Source organism: Mustelus asterias, chromosome 8 (assembly GCF_964213995.1).
Source record: "Mustelus asterias chromosome 8, sMusAst1.hap1.1, whole genome shotgun sequence".
NCBI classification, from domain to species: domain Eukaryota; kingdom Metazoa; phylum Chordata; class Chondrichthyes; order Carcharhiniformes; family Triakidae; genus Mustelus; species Mustelus asterias.
The window spans coordinates 136,692,143-136,716,813 of record NC_135808.1 but is presented as its reverse complement, the minus strand read 5'-3'; the positions used below and the strand labels follow the sequence as shown (position 1 = coordinate 136,716,813).

General features: G+C 44.6%; 1 protein-coding gene and 1 pseudogene across 1 annotated transcript in view; one reads left to right on the top strand and one right to left on the bottom strand.

Annotated features, from left to right (window-relative positions):
* Positions 1 to 24,671, top strand: part of LOC144497594 (leucine-rich repeat and IQ domain-containing protein 3-like) — a 58,853-nt gene that overhangs the window by 31,032 nt on the left and 3,150 nt on the right. Inside the window, exons 5-7 of the mRNA XM_078219039.1 lie at positions 5,746 to 5,879; positions 10,717 to 10,816; positions 15,152 to 15,241. Of these exons, the coding sequence (XP_078075165.1) occupies positions 5,746 to 5,879; positions 10,717 to 10,816; positions 15,152 to 15,241 (324 nt within the window). The remainder of the gene's footprint in view (positions 1 to 5,745; positions 5,880 to 10,716; positions 10,817 to 15,151; positions 15,242 to 24,671) is intronic.
* On the bottom strand, positions 8,256 to 9,290 carry LOC144497606 (small ribosomal subunit protein uS9-like; annotated as a pseudogene).

Sequence of the window (24,671 nt, the reverse complement as noted above, 5' to 3'; positions counted from 1 at the left end):
TGAATCTCGCCGGATTAGTGAATCTCACCGGATTAGTGAATATCGCCGGATTAGTGAATCTCACCGGATTAGTGAATCTCACCGGATTAGTGAATCTCACCGGATTAGTAAATCTCTCCGGATTAGTGAATCTCGCCGGATTAGTGAATTGCACCGGATTAGTGAATCTTGCCGGATTAGTGAATCTCACCGGATTAGTGAATCTCACCGGATTAGTGAATCTCACCGGATTAGTAAATCTCTCCGGATTAGTGAATCTCGCCGGATTAGTGAATCTCACCGGATTAGTGAATCTCGTCGGATTAGTAAATCTCACCGGATTAGTGAATCTCGCCGGATTAGTGAATCTCACCGGATTAGTGAATATCGCCGGATTAGTGAATCTCACCGGATTAGTGAATCTCACCGGATTAGTGAATCTCACCGGATTAGTAAATCTCTCCGGATTAGTGAATCTCGCCGGATTAGTGAATTTCACCGGATTAGTGAATCTTGCCGGATTAGTGAATCTCACCGGATTAGTGAATCTTACCGGATTAGTGAATCTCGCCGGATTAGTGAATCTCTCCGGATTAGTGAATCTCGCCGGATTAGTGAATTTCACCGGATTAGTGAATCTCGTCGGATTAGTGAATCTCACCGGATTAGTAAATCTCGCCGGATTAGTGAATTTCACCGGATTAGTGAATCTCACCGGATTAGTGAATCTTGCCGGATTAGTGAATTTCACCGGATTAGTGAATTTCACCGGATTAGTGAATTTCACCGGATTAGTGAATCTCTCCGGATTAGTGAATCTTGCCGGATTAGTGAATCTCACCGGATTAGTGAATCTCACCGGATTAGTAAATCTCACCGGATTAGTAAATCTCTCCGGATTAGTGAATCTCGCCGGATTAGTGAATCTCGCCGGATTTGTGAATCTCGTCGGATTAGTGAATCTCACCGGATTAGTGAATCTCGTCGGATTAGTGAATCTCACCGGATTAGTGAAGCTCACCGGATTAGTGAATCTCGCCGGATTAGTGAAGCTCACCGGATTAGTGAATCTCGCCGGATTAGTGAATCTCACCGGATTAGGGCGGCATGGTAGCACAGTGGTTAACACTGCTGCTTCACAGCTCCAGGGTCCCGGGTTCGATTCCCGGCTCGGGTCACTGTCTGTGTGGAGTTTGCACATTCTCCTCGTGTCTGCGTGGGTTTCCTCCGGGTGCTCCGGTTTCCTCCCACAGGTTAGGTTGATTGGCCAGGTTAAAAATTGCCCCTTAGAGTCCTGAGATGCGTAGGTTAGTGGGATTAGCGGGTAAATATGTGAGGGTAGGGCCTGGGTGGGATTGTGGTCGGTGCAGACTCGACGGGCCGAATGGCCTCCTTCTGCACTGTAGGATTTCTATGATGATTTCTCACCGGATTAGTGAATCTCACCGGATTAGTGAATCTCGCCGGATTAGTGAATCTCTCCAGATTAATGAATCTCTCCGGATTAGTGAATCTCACCGGATTAGTGAATCTCACCGGATTAGTGAATCTCACCGGATTAGTGAATCTCTCCAGATTAATGAATCTCTCCAGATTAGTGAATCTTGCCGGATTAGTGAATCTTGCCGAATTAGTGAACCTCCCCAGATTAGTGAATCTCGCCGGATTAGTGAATCTCACCGGATTAGTGAATATCACCGGATTAGTGAATCTCGCCGGATTAGTGAATCTCGCTGGAAGAGTAAATCTCACTGGATTAGTAAATCTCTCCGGATTAGCGAATCTCGCCGGATTAGTAAATCTCGCCGGATTAGTGAATCTTGCCGGATTAGCGAATCTCACCGGATTAGTGAATCTCGTCGGACCAGTGAATCTCACCGGATTAGTGAATCTCACTGGATTAGTAAATCTCACCAGATTACTGAATCTCACCGGATTAGTGAATCTCACCGGATTAGTGAATCTCACTGGATTAGTAAATCTCGCCAGATTAGCAAATCTCACCGGATTAGTAAATCTCACCGTATTAGTGAATCTCGCCGGATTAGTGAATCTCACCGGATTAGTGAATCTCGCCGGATTAGTGAATCTCACCGGATTAGTGAATCTCGCCGGATTAGTGAATCTCACCGGATTAGTAAATCTCACCGGATTAGTGAATCTCGCCGGATTAGTGAATCTCACCGGATTAGTGAATCTCGCCGGATTAGTGAATCTCACCGGATTAGTGAATCTCACCGGATTAGTAAATCTCACTGGATTAGTAAATCTCGCCGGATTAGCAAATCTCACCGGATTAGTAAATCTCACCGGATTAGTGAATCTCGTCGGATTAGCGAATCTCACCGGATTAGTGAATCTCGTCGGATTAGTAAATCTCACCGGATTAGTGAATCTCGCCGGATTAGTGAATCTCGCCGGATTAGTGAATCTCACCGGATTAGTGAATCTCGCCGGATTAGTGAATCTCACCGGATTAGTGAAGCTCACCGGATTAGTGAATCTCGCCGGATTAGTGAAGCTCACCGGATTAGTGAATCTCGCCGGATTAGTGAATCTCACCGGATTAGGGCGGCATGGTAGCACAGTGGTTAACACTGCTGCTTCACAGCTCCAGGGTCCCAGGTTCGATTCCCGGCTCGGGTCACTGTCTGTGTGGAGTTTGCACATTCTCCTCGTGTCTGCGTGGGTTTCCTCCGGGTGCTCCGGTTTCCTCCCACAGTCCAAAGATGTGCGGGTTAGGTTGATTGGCCAGGTTAAAAATTGTCCCTTAGAGTCCTGAGATGCGTAGGTTAGTGGGATTAGCGGGTAAATATGTGAGGGTAGGGCCTGGGTGGGATTGTGGTCGGTGCAGACTCGATGGGCCGAATGGCCTCCTTCTGCACTGTAGGGTTTCTATGATGATTTCTCACCGGATTAGTGAATCTCACCGGATTAGTGAATCTCGCCGGATTAGTGAATCTCACCGGATTAGTGAATCTCACCGGATTAGTGAATCTCGCCGGATTAGTGAATCTCACCGGATTAGTGAATCTCACCGGATTAGTGAATCTCACCGGATTAGTGAATCTCACCGGATTAGTGAATCTCGCCGGATTAGTGAATCTCACGGTGGTATTGTGATTTGCAATTTTTGCTGTCTCTCACTGGCGATGTAATTAGATTTACACCCATTTAATAAATTATAACATAGTTAACCACCCTCCTCCCAATATATTCCCCCCCCCTCCCTCCCCCAGGCATATTTTCAAACTGCACTGATGTGAAGTCCTGTCGGCACAGTTTAAAATTAGTTCACCCAGACATGAACCTGCTGTGGGGATTCCTCCCCCCCTGCCCCCCCCCCCCCCCCCCCCCCTCAGGGTGTGAAGGTGAATTTGATACCTGGCGGAGAGGGACATAACCAGGCAGTGGCCTGGAAATGCCATCTGGCACTGCCCACTGGCACAGGTTGGCACTGCCAAGTTGGCACCATTCCTTAGTGGGATACTTATGGAGGGAGGGATTAATTTACTTGTAGCAGTGGTGAGGAGTGGGTTTGGGAGGTTGTGACACCAGCGAATGGCTGTTTGGCGAATAGTGGGTGGTTGGGGGGGGCGGCGGGGGCGGGGCATGCAGGCAAATACTGCTTGCGGGAGTATGGGGTTAACGCCGGCTCTAATTGCAGGGTCAGTGGGGGGAGGAGGAGCCCGGGAGCCCCTAAGATTTCCATAGTGGGATTGGAGGGATGTTATTTTTTGCTCCTTTAATAATAGTGCCCCGATCTGAGGGCAGCCGGGCTTTGACGCCGAGTTTAGTTAGTTTAAAAACATCACAGAAACATCTGGGGCACCCTTCATTGGATTCACATCTTTTCACACATTAACCAAACTGCACAATTCAGCTGAGAGCTGGTGTTTGAAGCTTCCCTTCTGGCATTGAACATTAGCTGTGATCTTAACAAAAGGCTTTTTAACATGTGTTTTTGGGATGTCACTGGCAACACCAGCAGGTATTGGTGAATTATCTACTTGAACGGGATGTGTGTTGTGGTTACATCTATGTTGCTGCTTTCTGTTGCTTGATTGGACTGAATGTCTTGCTAGACCATTTCAGAGGACACTGAAGAGTCAATAAAATTGCTATGGATCTGTGTAGGCCAGACCAGGCAGGATGGCGGATTTCCTTCTCTGAAGTACATTCGTGAACCAGTTATGTTTTTGCAAACATTCAGTAGTATCATCATTATTAATGAATCGAGCATCTGGTTCCATAATTCAGTCAATTTCAATTCCACCCACCCATCCCACCTCACCTCCCCACAGCTGCCCTGATGCAATTTAAACTCATATCCAGGTGGCTGGATTACTGTTCCAATAACTACTACTATTCTACCATCTCCTAACAGGGCATCGAGTTGAGGGATATCGATCAAAGGTGTGAAAATTAGGTTGAGTTACACTGTGATCTAACTGAATGTTGGAACAGAGAAAATAGGAGCAGGAATAGACCATTCAGCCCTTCGAACCTGTACCACTATTCCATATGATCATGGTTGATCATGCACTTCCAGTATCCCACTCCCACTTTCTCACCGTCCCACGCCATTAGCTTTCCTCACCACCTGCTGTACCTGCATGCCAGCTTTCTGTGACTGTTCTCACAGCACACACTGCCACCTAGTGTCATCTGCAAATCTGGAGATGTTGTATTCAATTTCTTCATCCAAATCATTAACGTATATTGTGAATAGCTGGGGTCCCAGTACTGAACCCTGCGGTACCCCACTAGTCACTGCCTGCCACTCTGTAAAGGACCCATTTATTCCCACTCTCTGCTTCCTGCCTGCCAACCAGTTCTCTATCCAAGTCAATACATTACCCCCAATACCATGAATAGGCTCAGCAGGGACTGAATGGCCTCTTCCTCCTCTCGGTATTATTGATTCTGCTTCCACCATTCTTTTAGGAAGTCCAGATAGCAATTCCTTGCTGGAATCAAAAAACACCACCTTCTCACCCCCTGTTTCCTTTGCCAATGATCTTTATTCAAGTTACCAATACTTTCTCCTGATTTAGTCTGACTGAGAACAAGTCTTGTAAATTAAGATTCATTTGAAAACAAAACCTACACAATAAATAAATTCATTGACAGCCAGGAGAGAAACTGAGGAAGTGAAAACACTGGACTTAGAAACTGGGGATGAAATTTGTTCTCAGCCAGATCTGCCAGGAAACCTCCACTGTCACTGCACACTCCAGTTATTTTACAGAATTGCGGCATTTGGACAGCGAATAGTTCAAAAGGTGTGAGTGAAAATTCAAGTAATCATCCTAACCTCCCCCAGCCCTACACCCCCTCCCTGTCTCTGTAACCTCCTCCAGCCCCTACACCCCTCACTATCTCTGTAACCTCATCCAGCCCCTACACCCTCACTATCTCTGTAATCTCATCCAGCCCCTACACCCTCCTATCTCTGTAACTTCCTCTAGCCCCTACATGCCTCCTTACCTCTGTAACCTCATCTAACCCTACATGCCTTCTGATCTCTGTATCCTCCTCCAGCCCGTACACGCCTCCCTATCTCTGTAACCTCATCTAACCCTACACACCTCCCTATCTCTGTAACCTCCTCCAGCCCCAACAACCCTCTCTATTTCTGTAATCTCCTCCAGCCTCTACACCCCTCCCTATCTCTGTAACCTCCTCCAGCCCCTGCCGTATGAACAGCACCTTGATCTCTGGCTGAAGCAGAATCACTCTTAGTATTTTTAACCTCTCACACAGACTTCGACCTGGCAGATTGAGTTGAAGAATATCCAAAATCTTCTTTCCACCATCAACAGAATTCTTGCGCATCACTCTGCAGTGCTGATCCTTCAGCGATGGTCCCGGGGATTCTTAACCAGAAGAAAACTGAGGTATTGATTAATTTAATGTTCATCCAAGATCGCTCCCAATCCAACAACACCTTAAAATTCTCATCCCTGTGTTCGAATCTCTTCACAACTATGCCAGTCCCTTTCTCTATCTACCTCTCTCTCTATCTATCCCTACCTCTCCTCCAGCCCTACATGCTTCAAGTATCACTTCACCTCTCCATTTCTTGTCTGAAAACCATTCCTGATTTTAATCCCTCTGCCATTGGAGTCTGTGCTTTCAGCTGCCTGGGCCCTAAGCTCTGGGATTCCTTCACATTGCTCTGTCTCTCAACCCCTTTTTTCCCCTTTAAGACGCCCCTTAAAACCCACTCTTTGACAAAGCTTATGATCTCCTGCCCGAAAATCTCCTAATATTTCTTGGTGTCAAAGTTTTGTCCAATTTATGCTCCTGTAAAGTGCCTTGGAACTTTTGAACTACATTCAAGGTGCTATATAAATGCAGGTTGGTGTTGTCATCTTACTATTTGTATTGTGTAGCAACGACTTGGATCGGTTGAAGATTTTAATCAGCAGGGTTTCCAGATTGACTTTCAGTCCAAAGATGTGCGGGTTAGGTTGATTGGCCAGGTTAAAAATTGTCCCTGAGATGCGTAGTTAGAGGGATTAGCGGGTAAATATGTGGGGGTAGGGCCTGGGTGGGATTGTGGTCGGTTCAGACTCAATGGGCCGAATGGCCTCCTTCTGCACTGTAGGGTTTCTATGATTCTATGATTCCCTGAATCCACAGCACCAATGGATGTGATCATTTGTAATATTTTGCCTTTCTGATATCTTGCTTGTGAACGATATTTTCTCCATTCACTGGCAGACAAAACAGTGACTGCACTGAAGGACATTTGGGAAAGTGTTAGCTCCTCTCTGACAATGCTTTCACTTCCTGTGAGAGTTACAAATGCAGCAGCGATTTAAAATTCCATCCTTGTTTGGAAAGCTCCTCCCATTGTTGAGGCAGGGGTCAATTGGAAATCTGAAAACTAATTAAAAATTAATTGAATCAATTTTTGAAAAGAAAAGAGCAAAGAAAATTAAACAGGTTCTTGCTGGTTCTTTCAAAAAGCGAGCAACAAAATTAGGAACCAAACAACGTATCATTCCATGATTCTTTTGATTTGATTTGATTTATTATTGTCACAGGTATTAACATACAGTGAGAAGTATTGTCTTTTGCACGCTATACAGACAAAGCATACCGTTCATAGAGAAGGAAAGGAGAGAGTGCAGAATGTAGTGTTACAGTCATAGCCACAGTGTAGAGAAAGATCAACTTAATGCGAGGTAGGTCCATTCAAAAGTCTGACAGCAGCAGGGAAGAAGCTGTTCTTGAGTCGGTTGGTCCGTGACCTCAGACTTTTGTATCTTTTTCCTGACAGAAGAAGGTGGAAGAGAGAATGTCCGGGGTGCGTGGGGTCCTTAATTATGCTGGCTGCTTTGTCGAGGCAGCGGGAAGTGTAGACAGAGTCAATGGATGGAAGGCTGGTTTGCGTGATAGATTGGGCTACATTCACAACCTTTTGTAGTTCCTTGCGGTCTTGGGCAGAACAGGAGCCATACCAAGCTGTGATACAAACAGAAAGAATAGATTCTATGGTGCATCTGTAAAAGTTGGTGAGAGTCGTAGCTGACAGGCCAAATTTCCTTAGTCTTCTGAGAAAGTAGAGGCATTCTGTTAGGGATTTTCGTGAGGCTATCGTACATTAAAGGACATTAGTGAACCAGATGGGTTTTTCCAACAATCGACAATGGTTTCATGGTTATCAGTAGATTCTTAATTCCAGATATTTTTTCTTGAATTCAAATTCCACCATCTGCTGTGGTGGGATTCGAACCCAGGTCCCCAGAACATTAGCTGAGCTTCTGGATTAATAGTCTAATAGTGATAATTCCACTAGGCCATCGTCTCCCCATGAGGTACAAGCAAGACCGCTATCAGTGGAATCAGGGCTGAAGTTTAGCCTCTGGTGATTCACTGAAGGGAGTCTCATAGCCTTGCCTCTTAGCTCAGTTACCTGGTGAGGATGAAGACTTGTATTGGAGCAGGAAGGAAGTCTGTCTCTTGTCAGTAATGTGGCTCAAAGACTCAAGGACAGTATTGAATTTTCACAAACGCTGGTGAAACCAGCTGACCAGCTGTGGGTAATGAAAGCAAAATATTGCAGATGCTGGAAATCCAAAATAAAAGCAGTAAAGGCTGGAAAAACTCGGCAACTTTGGCAGCCTCTGTGGAGAGAGAAACAGAGTTAACGTTTTGAGTCCGTATGACCCTGAATGGTCTTAACAAGGTGGGCATGAAAAGGATGTTTCCCCTTGTGGGTGAGTCCAAATCTATTATTTATTTGGCAGGATGAAATGAAAGTGTTAACAGTAAGATTTCTGGTAACAGGCACCGGGTCCACCAAATGTTTTGGCCTCACAAGGGCATGGATCAGCAAGTTCCTGTCATACTGTATGAGGACGTCCATGACCTCTTTCTTGGAGGCTTCATCTACATAGTTCAGTTAGTATGCCATGAATGTTTTAGAAATGGATTGACATCCATTTGAGCTACGACCATCGCCTTTCACACAAACTCGAATATCGACTCCAGCCAATCTTTCCTTGCCCAGCAGCAGAGCTGATCCCAGCAGTTTGTTCTGTAAAGTTCTTGGATTAATCTGTTCCAGACGCCTTCAATTTACTTTGAAAAGGCCCTGTCTTTTTTTTATTCATTCGTGGGACATGGGCATCGCTGGCTGGCTAGCATTTTTTTAAAAGTTTATTTATTAGTCACAAGTAGGCTTACATTAACACTGCAATGAAGTTACTGCGAAATTGTCCTAGTCGCCACATTCCAGCACCTTTTCGGGTCAATGCACCTAACCAGCACGTCTTTCAGACTGTGGGAGGAAACCGGAGCACTGGAGGAAACCCACGCAGGCACGGGGAGAACGTGCAAACTCCACACAGACAGTGACCCAAGCCAGGAATCGAGCCCAGGTCCCTGGCACTGTGAGGCAGCAGTGCTAACCACTGTGCCACTGCGCCGCCAATTTATTGCCCATCCCTAGTTGAGAGTTAACCACATTGCTGTGACTCTGGAGTCACATGTAGGCCAGACCAGGTAAAGGACAGCAGATTTCCTCCCCTAAAGGACATTAGTGAACCAGATGGGTTTTTCTGACAATGGTTTCATGGTCATCAGTAGATTCATAATTCCAAATATTTCTGATTGAATTCAAATTCCACCATCTGCCGTGGTGGGATTCGAACCCGGGTCCCCAGAAACATTAGCTGAGTTAATAGTCTAGCGATAACACCACTAGGCCATCGCCTCCCCTCACAGTGGGCAACAGCAGTTGCTGTTTTCTTCCACCTAAACACCTGGACTGATTGGAAAGGACCTTTTGTGGGCATCTTCCTGCCAAGTGAAGTCATGGGGCACTCTTTTAAAATTCGGGGTCACCTTTATAGGACAGAGATTAAGTGAAATCTTTTCTCTCAGAGGGTTGGGCGACTGGATTTCTCCGCCTCAGAAGGCAGTGAAAGTGAACATTTTTAAGGCTCAGTTAGGTAGACTCTTGTTAGGCAAGTGAATTAGAGGTTGTCAGGGTTCGATGGGAATGTGGAACTCAACACAACACAAACACTCATGGGGCGATCTTACCAAAAAGATTCTAAGTGTCGAACAAGTGTGAAAACGGGAAAGAATCACTCCCATTTTTTCGGCCAGAGAAAAAAATCAAATCTTAGCACACTTAGAAAAAGAAATGAGGCAAAGTGAGGCGAAGGGAAGTGGGCAGAGTCTATTCATGCAAGGAGGCCAGCTGCTGACTGCTAGAGGGTGCGATTGCACACCCATTGTGATCTCCCTCTGCACTATGTACAAGAGGGGCACTGCACCCCCTTCCCCCAAACCCCCAAGGGGCCTCAATGGCCCCTGCTCCCACCGGCAAGGCCATCTCGTCTGATCCCTGTTGGTGGGGGACCATACGTGATCCTTGCCAGTGAGGATCTCCACCTGCAAGGCCGTTAAGGCAAGTGAGCCTGGAGGATTGCCTCTGGGGTCACTTATAATATTTCAATTTACTTAGAAATATTTAAATCAGCCTCGCGCCCTTCCCAAGGGTAAGGCTGTGTGGTGAACCATAGATGGTTATCACTATGGGTACTTGTACATATGTTACTCTTGTTACTGTTGGGGTTAGGGTTGGGCTGTTCCACCTGTTGGTATTGTTCTGTGGTACACTCCGGTTGGCTCCGCCTACCTGTAGGAGTATAAAGGTCACTGCACTGCCTGGTGACCCTTTAGTCTGGGATTGTATTGTTAAGCAGTGTGCTCCATTCTTGTTACTAATAAAAGCCTTTATTTCCCGGGTATGATCCAGCCTCCCGAGTGATTTAATCGCGCATCAGGCTGATTATGCCAGCATAACAAGGCTGGTAAATATTGCAAGAGGCGAGAAACTGGGTGCGAACCCAGTTTGTTGCCTCTATCGCGATCTTACCAACTCACCATCATGATCAACCGGCATTGTAAGCCAGTAAGATCGCCCCTATGTTCTTATGAAATGGCAGAGCAGGCTCGCAGGGCCAAATAACCTCCTTCTGCTCCTATTTCATATGTTGATATGTTTGTTTGTTCACATGTCGCTGGAAACACGTTCTCCTCATTTACTCAAACAAAGCACTTACTAATTCTGAACAGCTCCATTACATCATCCCTTCAACTTCTCTGCTCGAACAAGAATGTTACCATCATTCTATTAAAAACTGCACTTTGGAGTGACTGGCACTGAAACACTAATGTTTTGTTATTTAATATTTTATTTTATTAATCTAGAGCTGCCTCAAATGCACATCAACGAGAAGGTTTAAGTGCGGAGATGAATGCAGAGTTGTGCAAGCGGGGTATCCATGTACTGGCGGATGGCAGTATGTGGGTGAGTCAGCGCTGTGCTGGGAATATACACCAGGGACTTTAGAAGTTAAAAGTAATGTTTTTACCCCCACAAGTCTCTGAATCATCACTGGCAATGTGGCCCCCAGCTCCACCAACCTGACCTGGGAAAAAGAGGGCCAGAAAGTAAGGATTTTGTTCTGGGAGTGTGGGCTGGATTAGAAGTTGGGTCCAGCGTGCCCAGAACGAGTGCAGAATTGGTCAGGTCAGGAGGTGGACCAGCCTGAAGGCCAGCCTTCTGTTTTAAAGTTATTAATCAAATGATTGATCCCAATACATACACCCCTTCCCCTATCCATGCCATCCCATATCCCTCTACCCATCCATCATGGCCCTTCATAACCCTTATGCCATGTCATGACCCCCACTCAAGCCCATAGCCTTTTATAGCCCCATTCCAATTTAATGCCAACTCATGTCACCCACCCACAACCCTTTTCCCTTACCCCCTCCATACCGACTCACCGAGTATCCACATGGGGAAATCGTTATTGATGATGTTGCTATTTAAAAAAACCTCATATTCATTAAAAGCAAAACATTCAACACATTCAAATTCCTTAACTAATCTCTTATGGAAACAAATATTTCTATTCTCTGGCTGTTTGGAGCTGTCAATCAAACTGCTCACTTAACATGTACCCCACTGTGATAATGTTAGGTTTTAAAATCAGTCATGCAGCACAGATCCGATAAGGACCCTCAAACTTATGTCAACAGAGTGATATAGCAGCGAGAGTCTTTTTAAAACTCCAAACATTTGTTTAAATTTAAAGCCCAACTGCGTTAAATGCCTTGACCTTTTTGGGTGGGTTTCGATAGTTTTTATGCATGTTGACAGTTCTTTGACAGCTATTTAACAATTCCAGTAGGTTTTGACAGCTTTGACAGTTCCTTTGGGTTTTGACAGCTTCAAAATTTCTTTGACAGCTATTTGACAGTTCCAGTAGGGTTTGACGGCTTTAATAATTCTTTTGGGAGCTGAGAGTTTTTTAATAGGTTTTAACAGTTCCTTTACAGTTCCAGTAGGTTTCGACAGCTTTGCAGTTCTTTTGTGTTTTGACAGTTCCTTGACAGTTCTTTGACCCACAGGGACTGCAATGGTTCAAGAAGGCAGCTCACCACAACCTTTTCAATGAAAGTTAGCGATGGGCAATAAATGCTGGCTTAGTTAATGACACAGTCATAAATAAATAATAATAAAATAGAACATAGAACATAGAACAGTACAGCACAGAACAGGCCCTTCGACCCACGATGTTGTGCCGAGCTTTATCTGAAACCAAGATCAAGCTATCCCACTCCCTATCATCCTGGTGTGCTCCATGTGCCTATCCAATAACCGCTTAAATGTTCCTAAAGTGTCTGACTCCACTATCACTGCAGGCAGTCCATTCCACACCCCAACCACTCTCTGCGTAAAGAACCTACCTCTGATATCCTTCCTATATCTCCCACCATGAACCCTATAGTTATGCCCCCTTGTAATAGCTCCATCCACCCGAGGAAATAGTCTTTGAACATTCACTCTATCTATCCCCTTCATCATTTTATAAACCTCTATTAAGTCTCCCCTCAGCCTCCTCCGCTCCAGAGAGAACAGCCCTAGCTCCCTCAACCTTTCCTCATAAGACCTACCCTCCAAACCAGGCAGCATCCTGGTAAATCTCCTCTGCACTCTTTCCAGCGCTTCCACATCCTTCTTATAGTGAGGTGACCAGAACTGCACACAATATTCCAAATGTGGTCTCACCAAGGTTCTGTACAGTTGCAGCATAACCCCACGGCTCTTAAACTCCAACCCCCTGTTAATAAAAGCTAACACACTATAGGCCTTCTTCACAGCTCTATCCACTTGAGTGGCAACCTTTAGAGATCTGTGGATATGGACCCCAAGATCTCTCTGTTCCTCCACAGTCTTCAGAACCCTACCTTTGACCCTGTAATCCACATTTAAATTAGTCCTACCAAAATGAATCACCTCACATTTATCAGAGTTAAACTCCATTTACCATTTTTCAGCCCAGCTTTGCATCCTATCTATGTCTCTTTGCAGCCTACAACAGCCCTCCACCTCATCCACTACTCCACCAATCTTGGTGTCATCAGCAAATTTACTGATCCACCCTTCAGCCCCCTCCTCTAAGTCATTAATAAAGAGCAGAGGACCAAGCACTGATCCCTGTGGCACTCCGCTAGCAACCTGCCTCCAGTCCGAAAATTTTCCATCCACCACCACCCTCTGTCTTCGATCAGACAGCCAGTTACCTATCCAATCGGCCAACTTTCCCTCTATCCCACACCTCCTTACTTTCATCATAAGCCGACCATGGGGGACCTTATCAAACGCCTTACTAAAATCCATGTATATGACATCAACTACCCTACCTTCATCAACACACTTAGTTACCTCCTCAAAAAATTCAATCAAATTTGTGGGGCACGACTTGCCCTTCACGAATCTGTGCTGACTATCCCGGATTAATCCGCATCTTTCTAAATGGTCGTAAATCCCATCCCTAAGGACCTTTTCCATCAATTTACCAACCACCGAAGTAAGATTAACCGGTCTATAATTACCAGGGTCATTTCTATTCCCTTTCTTAAACAGAGGAACAACATTCGCCACTCTCCAGTCCTCTGGCACCATCCCCGTGGACAGTGACAATGACAATTCATTTGTGTTTTGCCATGTCTTTGACAGTCCTTTTTAGGTTTTGACATTTTTTTGTCAGTTCTTTGACAATTTCAGAAGGTTTTGACAGCATTGACATTTATTTTGCAGTGTGACTTTTTTTTGGTTTTGATAACACTTTGACAGTTCTTTGACAATTCCAATTATGTTTTACAGCTTTGACAGTTCAGTTGGCTTTAATAGTTCTTTTGGGCTTTGACATTTCTTTGATAGTTATTTAACATTTCCGGTAATTTTTGACAGTTTTGACATTTAGAACATAGAACATAGAAAATTACAGCACAGGAACAGGCCGTTCGGCCCTCCAAGCCTGCACCGACCATGCTGCCCAACTGAACTAAAACCCCCTACCCTTCCGGGGACCATATCCCTCCATTCTCATCCTATTCATGTATTTGCCAAGACGCCCCTTAAAAGTCACTACCAAATCCGCTTCCACTACCTCCCCTGGCAGCGAGTTCCAGGCACCCACCACCCTCTGTGTAAAAAGTCTGCCTCGTACATCTCCTTTAAACCTTGCCCCTTGTATCTTAAACCTGTGCCCCCTAGTAATTGACTCTTCCACCCTGGGAAAAAGCTTCTGACTATCCACTCTGTCCATGCCTCTCATAATCTTGTAGACGTCTATCAGGTCGTCCCTCAACTTCTGTCGTTCCAGTGAGAACAAACCAAGTTTCTCCAACCTCTCCTCATTGCTAATGCCCTCCATACCAGGCAACATCCTGGTAAATCTTTTCTGTACCCTCTCCAAAGCCTACACATCCTTCTGGTCATGTGGCGACCAGAATTGAACTATATTCCAAGTGCGACCTAACTAAGGTTCTATAAAGCTGCAACATGACTTGCCAATTTTTAAACTCAATACCCCGGCCGATGAAGGCAAGCATGCCGTATGCCTTCTTGACTACCTTCTCCACCTGCATTGCCACTTTCAGTGACCTGTGTACCTGTACACCCAGATCCCTCTGCCTATCTTAAGGGTTCTGCCATTTACTGTATATTTCCTATCTATAATAGACCTTCCAAAATGCATTTCGTTTGGATTTTGACAGTTCTTTGACAGCCTAGACGGTACCAATGCGTTTATGTGAATTTTACACACAATTATGTCTGCATTACTATTATGAACACAGCCCAATTCCCCCCATTATCATCCCGCAAAAAATGGCAGAGGCCAGGTTTGAGGGAGGGAGTTCTGGATTCAGGCCACTGCCAGCATCTTCACATATGTCAAGAAAATGAAGGCCTATGTATCAGGACCCTGGGCAGATCTGTGTATCAGGCCACAGGATGGCACTGTGTATCAGGGCACTGGATGGCACTGTGTATCAGGGCACTGGGTGGGACAATGTATCTAGACATTGGGTGGGAGCGGATCAGAGTTCTGGGTGAGACTGTGTATCAGATCTCTGGGTGGGACTGTGTATCAACACTGGGTTGGGGAAAGTTTGACTGCAGTTTCAATCCCATGGGTTTAATTGTGTTATTTAAATGTGTGTCTCTGCCTTTATAGTCCAGTCTTCAGATTTTTTTTCAAAATGCCTGGAATGATGTATTATGAATGTTTAATTACAGATTTTATTCAGGACATGCGGTAATGACATTGTTTCACTGATTATCTAGATATCCGGGAGCAGCAGCAAGCAGGATGATCGCTGTAACGTTGTCCAATTAGAGATTGATAAAAGCAAACTGAGTTTTGAATTGATAGAGGTACAACTCATTCCTCAGCCGTTTATGTCTCTGTGCTGGTTGATTGGTTGGTACAAGGGCTGGAACATTAACAGCACAACGTAGATCTGAGGGTAGGATTTTCTGCTGTGCTCTCCCCAGTGCCGAAAATCCCACCAATTCCAGGACAGGCGTGGTGGTAAAATTCCGGCTAATATCTCCTTGGAAACAAATGATCTCAGATCTGGCAATCTTGTACTTGGTGAATTTAATAGAAGCAAGAATGTTTTATAGATCAGTTTCTCAGTGCAATTCAAAATCGGCCAGAATACCAACTCCTGATCATTCGCACATGTGTGTGCGAGAGCAGACACGTGCGTATGTCTGTGTGTGTATGCATGAGCGTGTGTGTGAATATATGTAAGTATGTGTATCTGTGTGTATGTGCGTGTATACATGAGTATGTGTGAGAAGGCACATGCATGTGTGCATTTGCACATATATATGTGTGCATGCACATTTGTGCGTTTGTGCGTGTGTGTGTGTGTGTGTGTTGTTATGATCTAGCAGATGGTAAGTGCCATGCAAACCAAATCCCAAAGGGAACTTAGCAAGCTATCAGAACCCTTTACAATTTCTCTTTTTTACCATGTCGAGTCAAGAGCCATAAATTTAGTAAAGACGACTGGGGATTTTACATATTAAATTAAAACATTTATTAACAAAAGAAAAGAAAACTCAAACACACATGTTTACATTTATACAGTTAAAATTAGTCTTCTAGAACATTCCTCAAAACAAACTTCCTACTTGGTTAGAAAAAAGTAACATTTAATGACCTCATCTTCTTTATTTATGACTTTTTCCCAGTTGTAAAAGATTTTTTTAACTTCCCTTTGAAATTTAACGACTGAACACAACAAACCTTCTTTAGCTCTAACGCAAATTTCTACCCATGTCTTGTTTATTTGTTGCAAAATTGAACTGGGCCACATTTACTTCACATGCCTGTCTTTCATTTCAAGATGTCATGATGTGGAGATGCCGGCGTTGGACTGGGGTAAACACAGTAAGAAGTTTAACAACACCAGGTTAAAGTCCAACAGGTTTATTTGGTAGCAAATGCCACTAGCTTTCAGAGCGCTGCTCCTTCGTCAGGTGGAGTGGAGAAATGCTTCGTCAGGTGGAGTGGAGCATTTCTCCACTCCACCTGACAAAGGGGAGCCCTCCGAAAGCTAGTGGCATTTGCTACCAAATAAACCTGTTGGACTTTAACCTGGTGTTGTTAAACTTCTTACTGTGTTTCATTTCAAGACCCTTTGATGTCCTCAACCCTGTAGACACCCAGTTCCCAGCTTAATTTTTGATTTCCTGATCATCATCCTGCAACAAAATGGCTCCCACACCAATGTAGCTAACATCAATAGCCAACTTGAACTCAGAGTCATCGAGATATAGTCCCTTAGGTCCAACTCGTCCATGCCGACTGTTTCTCATAGTTTGGTGTAGCTAACATTGGTATAGTGGTTAAGACAGTTTTTGAGTGTCTAAAAGCTGCTTTACAGTTCTCTATAATTTTGTTGCTCTTTCAACATCAACCTTGGTGATAAACTTAGAACATTGGATTCTCTCAAATCATCCAAGCGCGGAACAAGGAATGAGTCTCTTATGGTGACAGCATTTACTTTTCTGCAGTATGCACAAATTCCTTATGGTCCATCAGGCCTTGGCACCATCACGATTGGAGAGCTCCAATTGCTAGAATGTAACCCAATAATGTCATTTTTCAGCATAAACACAATCTCCTTGTACTTCTGCCGATTTAGCTGCATTCAACCGATATGGGTGATGTTTGATTGGAATGGCATCCCCCACTTCTACTTCATGTCGGGTTACCTTTGTTCTACCCAATTTGTCTCCACAAATAGCTTTGTGTGACTGCAGTAACTCTTTCAGCTCCATCTGATTCTTGTCTGTAAGTTAACTAGCTGTCTATATTGCCCAGGACTTCCTTATTACTCAATTGTTTTTGAGGGAAGCCACTATCATAATTTAACCCCTTGTTTTCTTCTTCCTGCTTCGTGACTACTGAGACCTCACTTTTGTCCTTATCGTCTCTCTCCCAATATTTCTTAATCATGTTGATGTGACATACTCTTTCTAATTTACGTATGTCTGGTGCGTATATGAAATAATTCATGTCACTCAGCTTCTTTTCAATTTGATATGGTTCACTAGATCTGGCTTTCAGTGTTTCTCCTGATATTGGTTATAAGACAAGTACTTTCGCTCCTGCTACAAAACTTTGAACCTGTGCTTTTCTATCAGCTGCTGTGTTGGTTTTCAATTTTGCCACGGTTATGTTATCCACTTCCAAATATGTTTGGACCAGACTGAGGGCCATTTCTGCTGCAGTCTTTTACTTTGAATAACAAGTTCTCACTTGCTTTCCACATTTCTCACATTTATTACCTTTAAAAAGTCACATTTTCTACATCAAGAAAATTATGTTTTTAAAGTTTCCCAAGAGCCCCCAGTGTTGTATGTTACGAAACCCCGATGATGTTGTGTGGGAGAACGTTCCAACCTGAAACTGGTTTCCCGGTGTGTTGGTGGTCTCTTGCTTTCTTTGGATATTAGCAAGAAACATTTGCGGAAACCGTGAGAACTCAGGCCTCTTTTTCATTAAACAAACAAATACATTTTTTTATTAAAGTAGATGAAAGATAATAAAACGCTACAAATAATAATCCTATACTTGGACAAATTAACACTTAATCCCGCAAAGAATAAAAACCCAAATGTATCTGAGTCACCGTACCTAAACTCTGCTGAGACGCTTGTTACGAATCTAGCCAGTGATGACTCAAGAGACCAGGACTTGGGAACGGTCTTTGGTTCAGCGAAGAAAACAGTCTTTTCCACAAACTGGCTTCCCTTCAGTACCTCATCTCGAGCTGAGCTGTTTCCTGAGGATGGCTGCCTCGTTCTCTTTCTTGCTGCTGCTTCTTCAACGGTGTGGAAATGCCAGCGTTGGACTGGGGTAAACACAGTAAGGAGTCTAACAACACCAGGTTAAAGTCCAACAGGTTTATTTGGTAGCAAACGCCACAAGCTTTCCGAGCGCTGCTCCTTCGTCAGATGGAGTGGAAATCTGCCATTCCACTCCATCTGACGAAGGAGCAGCGCTCCGAAAGCTAGTGGCGTTTGCTACCAAATAAACCTGTTGGACTTTAACCTGGTGTTGTTAGACTCCTTACTGCTTCTTCAACGGGGCAGCACGGTGGCACAGTGGTTAGCACTGCTGCCTCACAGCGCTGGGGCCTGGGTTCAATTCCTGGCTTGGGTCACTACCTGTGCAGAGCCTGCATGTTCTCCACCTCATCTGTGTCTAAACTGCTTCCTGGCCCACAGGATACTGATTGCATCAATTGCAAAGACATCCTGTTCTCTTTTCTGTCCTTTCTCTTAGTTGCTGTCCAGACATAGATTACAAAATACATGGCAGTTTGATTTTACCCGTGTAAAAATTTTTTTAACAGCATCCTACCTTTTTGTAACACAAATCAGAATATTGGACTGAATGTAAAAAGAATCAATGAATGACTTAAAGATTATTAAGGAGGAAAAAAGTACAAAAGCTAGCTAGAAATATCAAAGCAGATTGTAAGAGTTTCAATAGCTATTTAATATAGAAAAGAATGAACAAAGTGAGCATTTTAAAAATTATTTATTAGTGTCACAAGTAGGCTTACATTAACACTGCAATGAAGTTACTGTGAAAATCCCCGAGTCGCCACACTCCGGTGCCTGTTCGGGTACACTGAGGGAGAATTTAGCATGGCCAATGCACCTAATCAGCACATCTTTCAGAATGTGGGAGGAAACCGGAGCACCCGGAAGAAATCCACGCAGACACTGGTCCTAAAGAAAGTATGTCTGGTGAATTAATATTGGAAAATAAGGAGATGCAGATTAATTGAACAGGTATTTTGCATCAGCCTTCACTGTAGTAGAGGTTAAAAGTAACATCCCAGAAATAGCTCTAAATCAGGAAATGGAAGGGAGGGAGGAACTCTGGAAAATTCCAATCACCAGGGAATTGGTACTGAGCAAATTGTTGGGATTGCAGACTGACAAGTCCCGGATCCTGATTAGATTTCATTCTGTGGTCTTGAAAGAAGTTGCTACCAAGATAGTTGATGCATTAGTTTCAATTTTCCAAAGTTCCCTGGATTCAGGGAAGGTTTGATTAGATTGCAAGATAGTGAATGTAACTCCTTTACTCAAAAAGGGAGGAAGACCATAAACACAAAACTACAGATCTGTTAACTTAACATTTGTCACAGGGAAAATGTTAGCAGCTATTATTAAAGACAGGACGCTTGGGAGAAAATCAGGCAGAGCACACATGGTTTTGTGAAAGGGAAATCATGTTTAACCAAGTTATTGGAATTCTTTGAAGGCGTCACATGTGCTGTGGAATATTGGAAACCAGTGGGTGTATTGTGCTTACATTTCCAGAAGGCATTTGATAAGGTGCCACACCAAAGGTTATTGCAGAACATAAAAGCTTATGGTGTAGAGGATAACATATAGAACATATAGAACATAGAACAGTACAGCACAGTACAGGCCCTTCGGCCCTCGATGTTGTGCCAAGCTTTGTCCGAAACCAAGATCAAGCTATCCCACTCCCTATCATTCTCGTGTGCTCCATGTGCCTATCCAATAACCGCTTGAAAGTTCCTAAAGTGTACAACTCCACTATCACAGCAGGCAGTCCATTCCACACCCCAACCACTCTCTGAGTAAAGAACCTACCTCGGACATCCCTCCTATATCTCCCACCAAGAATCTTATAGTTATGCCCCCTAGTAACAGCTACATCCACCCGAGGAAATAGTCTCTGAACATCCACTCTATCTATCCTCCTCATCATCTTATAAACCTCTATTAAGTCGCCTCTCAACCTCCTCCGCTCTAAAGAGAAAAGCCCTAGCTCCCTCAACCTTTCTTCATAAGACCTACCCTCCAAACCAGGCAGCATCCTGGTAAATCTCCTTTGTACTCTCTCCAATGCTTCCACATCCTTCTTATAGCGAGGTGACCAGAACTGCACACAATATTCCAAATGTGGTCTCACCAAGGTCCTGTACAGTTGCAGCATAACCCCATGGCTCTTAAACTCAAACCCCCTGTTAATAAACGCTAACACACTATAGGCCTTCTTCATGGCTCTATCCACCTGAGTGGCAACCTTCAGAGATCTGTGGATATGAACCCCAAGATCTCTCTGTTCCTCCACATTCCTCAGAACCCTACCGTTGACCCTGTAATCCGCATTCAAATTTGTCCTACAAAATGAATCACCTCGTACTTATCAGAGTTAAACTCCATCTGCCATTTTTCGGCCCAGCTCTGCATCCTATCAATGTCGCTTTGCAGCCTACAACAGCCCTCCACCTCATCCACTACTCCACCAATCTTGGTGTCATCAGCAAATTTACTGATCCACCCTTCAGCCCCCTCCTCCAAGTCATTGATAAAAATCACAAAAAGCAGAGGACCCAGCACTGATCCCTGTGGTACACCGCTGGTAACTGGTTTCCAGTCTGAAAATTTTCCATCCACCACCACCCTGTGGAGTGCCCCAGGGATCTGTTCTGGGACCCTTGCTGTTTGTCATTTTCATAAATGACCTGGATGAGGAAGTGGAGGGATGGGTTGGTAAGTTTGCTGACGACACCAAGGTAGGTGGTGTTGTGGATAGTTTGGAGGGATGTCAGAAGTTGCAGCGAGACATAGATAGAATGCAAGACTGGGCGGAGAAGTGGCAGATGGACTTCAACCCGGATAAGTGTGTAGTGATCCATTTTGGCAGATCCAATGGGATGAAGCAGCAGTATAATATGAAGGGTACCATTCTTAGCAGTGTAGAGGATCAGAAGGACCTTGGGGTCCGGGTCCATAGGACTCTTAAATCGGCCTCGCAGGTGGAGGATGCGGTCAAGAAGGCGTACGGCGTACTAGCCTTCATTAATCGAGGGATTGAGTTTAGGAGTCGGGAGATAATGCTGCAGCTTTATAGGACCCTGGTTAGACCCCACTTGGAGTACTGCGCGCAGTTCTGGTCACCTCATTACAGGAAAGATGTTGAAGCCATTGAAAGGGTGCAGAGGAGATTTACAAGGATGTTGCCTGGATTGGGGGGCATGCCTTATGAGGATAGGTTGAGGGAGCTTGGTCTCTTCTCCCTGGAGAGACGAAGGATGAGAGGTGACCTGATAGAGGTTTACAAGATGTTGAGAGGTCTGGATAGGGTAGACTCTCAGAGGCTATTTCCAAGGGCTGAAATGGTTGCTACGAGAGGACACAGGTTTAAGGTGCAGGGGGGTAGGTACAGAGGAGATGTCAGGGGTAAGTTTTTCACTCAGAGGGTGGTGGGTGAGTGGAATCGGCTGACGTCGGTGGTGGTGGAGGCAAACTCGTTGGGGTCTTTTAAGAGACTTCTGGAAGAGTACATGGGATTTAATGGGATTGAGGGCTATAGATAGGCCTAGAGGTAGGGATATGATCGGCGCAACTTGTGGGCCGAAGGGCCTGTTTGTGCTGTGGCTTTCTATGTTCTATGTTCTATGTTCACCCTCTGTCTTCTATGAGATAGCCAGTTACTTATCCAATCGGCCAAATTTCCCTCTATCCCACACCTCCTTACTTTCTTCATGAGCCGACCATGGGGGCCTTATCAAACGCCTTACTAAAATCCCTGTATATGACATCAACTGCTCTACCTTCATCTACACACTTAGTTACCTCCTCAAAGAATTCAATCAAATTTGTGAGGCAAGACTTACCCTTCACGAATCTGTGTTGACTATCCTGGATTAAGCTACATCTTTCCAAATGGTCATAAATCCTATCCCTCAGGACCTTTTCCATTAACTTACCGACCACCGAAGTAAGACTAACCGGCCTATATTTACCAGGGTCATTCCTATTTCCTTTCTTGAACAGAGGAACAACATTCGCCACTCTCCAGTCCTCTGGCACTATCCCCGTGGACAGTGAGGACCTAAAGATCAAAGCCAAAGGCTCTGCAATCTCATCCCTTGCCTCACAAAGAATCCTAGAATATATCTCATCTGGCCCAGGGGACTTATCGACCCTCAGGTTTTTCAAAATTGCTAATACATCTTCCCTCAGAACATCTACCTCCTCCAGCCTATCAGCCTGTATCACAATCTCATCCTCAAAAACATGGCCCCTCTCCTTGGTGAACACTGAAGAAAAGTATTCATTCATTGCCTCTCCTATCTCTTCTGACTCCATGCACAAGTTCCCACTACTGTCCTTGATCAGCTCTAACCTCACCCTGGTTATTCTTTTATTTCTCACATAAGAGTAAAAAGCCTTGGGGTTTTCCTTGATCCGACCCACCAAGGACTTCTCATGCCCCCTCCTAGCTCTCCTAAGCCCTTTTTTTAGTTCATTCCTTGCTAACTGGCACTATCCCCGTGGACAGTGAGGACCTAAACAACTGAACCTTGTTTTCTCATCCTTACATATGCTTCCTTCTTCCTTCTTCCTCTTGACAAGACATTCAACCTCTTTTGTGAACCATGGTTCCCTCACTCGGCCATTTCTTCCCTGCCTGACAGGGACATACCTATCAAGGACATGCAGTATTTGTTCCTTGAACAAGCTCCACTTTTCATTTGTGCCTTTCCCTGAGAGTTCCTGTTCCCATCTTATGCTCCCTAATTCTTGCCTAATCGCATCATAATGACCCCTCCCCCAATTATCAACCTTGCCCTGCCATATGGCCCTATCCCTCTCCATTGCAATAATGAAAGATACCGAATTGTGGTCACTATCTCCAAAGTGCATGGATTGAAGATTGGCTAGCTAACAGAAAGCAGAATAGGCATAAAGTGGCCTTTTTCTGGTTTGAAAGACATAACAAGTGATGTGTCACAGGAATCAGTGGTGGGGTCTCAATTTGTGATGTAAATTACTTGAATGAAGGGACCAAAGGAACGGTTGCTAAATTTGCTGGTGCCACAAAGATGGGCAGGAAACTAAGTTATGAAGACAACATAAGGAGGTTACAAAGTGATATGGATATGATGAGTGAATCGGCAAATGGAGCATAATGTGTACAAATGTAAAATTGTCTATTTTAGCAAGAACGATAAAAAGAAGCTTATTATCTAACTGGGGCGGCACGGTAGCACAGTGGTTAGCACTGCTGCTTCACAGCTCCAGGGTCCCGGGTTCGATTCCCGGCTTGGGTCACTGTCTGTGTGGAGTTTGCACATTCTCCTCGTGTCTGCGTGGGTTTCCTCCGGGTGCTCCGGTTTCCTCCCACAGTCCAAAGATGTGCGGGTTAGGTTGATTGGCCAGGTTAAAAATTGCCCCTTAGAGTCCTGAGATGCGTAGGTTAGTGGGATTAGCGGGTAAATATGTGGGGGTAGGGCCTGGGTGGGATTGTGGTCGGTGCAGACTCGATGGGCCGAATGGCCTCCTTCTGCACTGTAGGGTTTCTATTCTATTCTATGAAATGGTGAGAGATTGCAGAGCTCTGAGATGCAGAGGGATCTGGGTGTCTTAGTGCATAAATTACAAATGTCTGGTATGTAGGGAGAGCAAGTAATTAGGAAAGCTAATAGAATGTTATTGTTTACTGCAGAGGAATTGAACACCAAAGTAGGGAGGTTATGCTTAAGTTATACAGATCATTGATAAGATCGCATCTAGATACTGTGTACAGTATTGTGACGCTAATGTGACGCCACTGTTTAAAAAAGGAGGTAGACAAAAGGCGGGTAACTACAGGCCGGTTAGCTTAACGTCCATAGTTGGGAAATTGCTGGAATCCATCATTAAAGAAGAAATAGCAGGACACCTGGAAAAAAATGGTTTGATCAAGCAGACGCAGCATGGATTCATGAAGGGAAAGTCGTGTTTGATGAATTTACTGGATTTTTATGAAGATGTAACGAGTGCAGTTGACAGAGAGGAACCGGTGGATGTGGTATTTTTGGATTTCCAGAAGGCGTTCGATAAGGTGCCTCACAAAAGGTTGCTGCAGAAGATTGGGGTACACGGAGTTGGGGGTAAAGTGTTAGCGTGGATTGAGGATTGGCTATCTAACAGGAAGCAGGGAGTTGGAATAAATGGGTGCTTTTCTGGTTGGCAGTTGGTGACTAGTGGCGTGCCGCAGGGATCAGTGCTGGGGCCTCAACTGTTTACCATATACATAGACGATCTGGAGGAGGGGACTGAGTGTAGGGTAACAAAGTTTGCAGATGACACAAAGATGAGTGGGAAAGCGAATTGCGTGGAAGATCCGGAAAGTCTGCAGAGAGATTTGGATAGGCTAAGTGAGTGGGCAAGGATCTGGCAGATGGAGTATAACGTTGACAAGTGTGAGGTTATCCACTTTGGAAGGAATAATAGTAAAATGGAC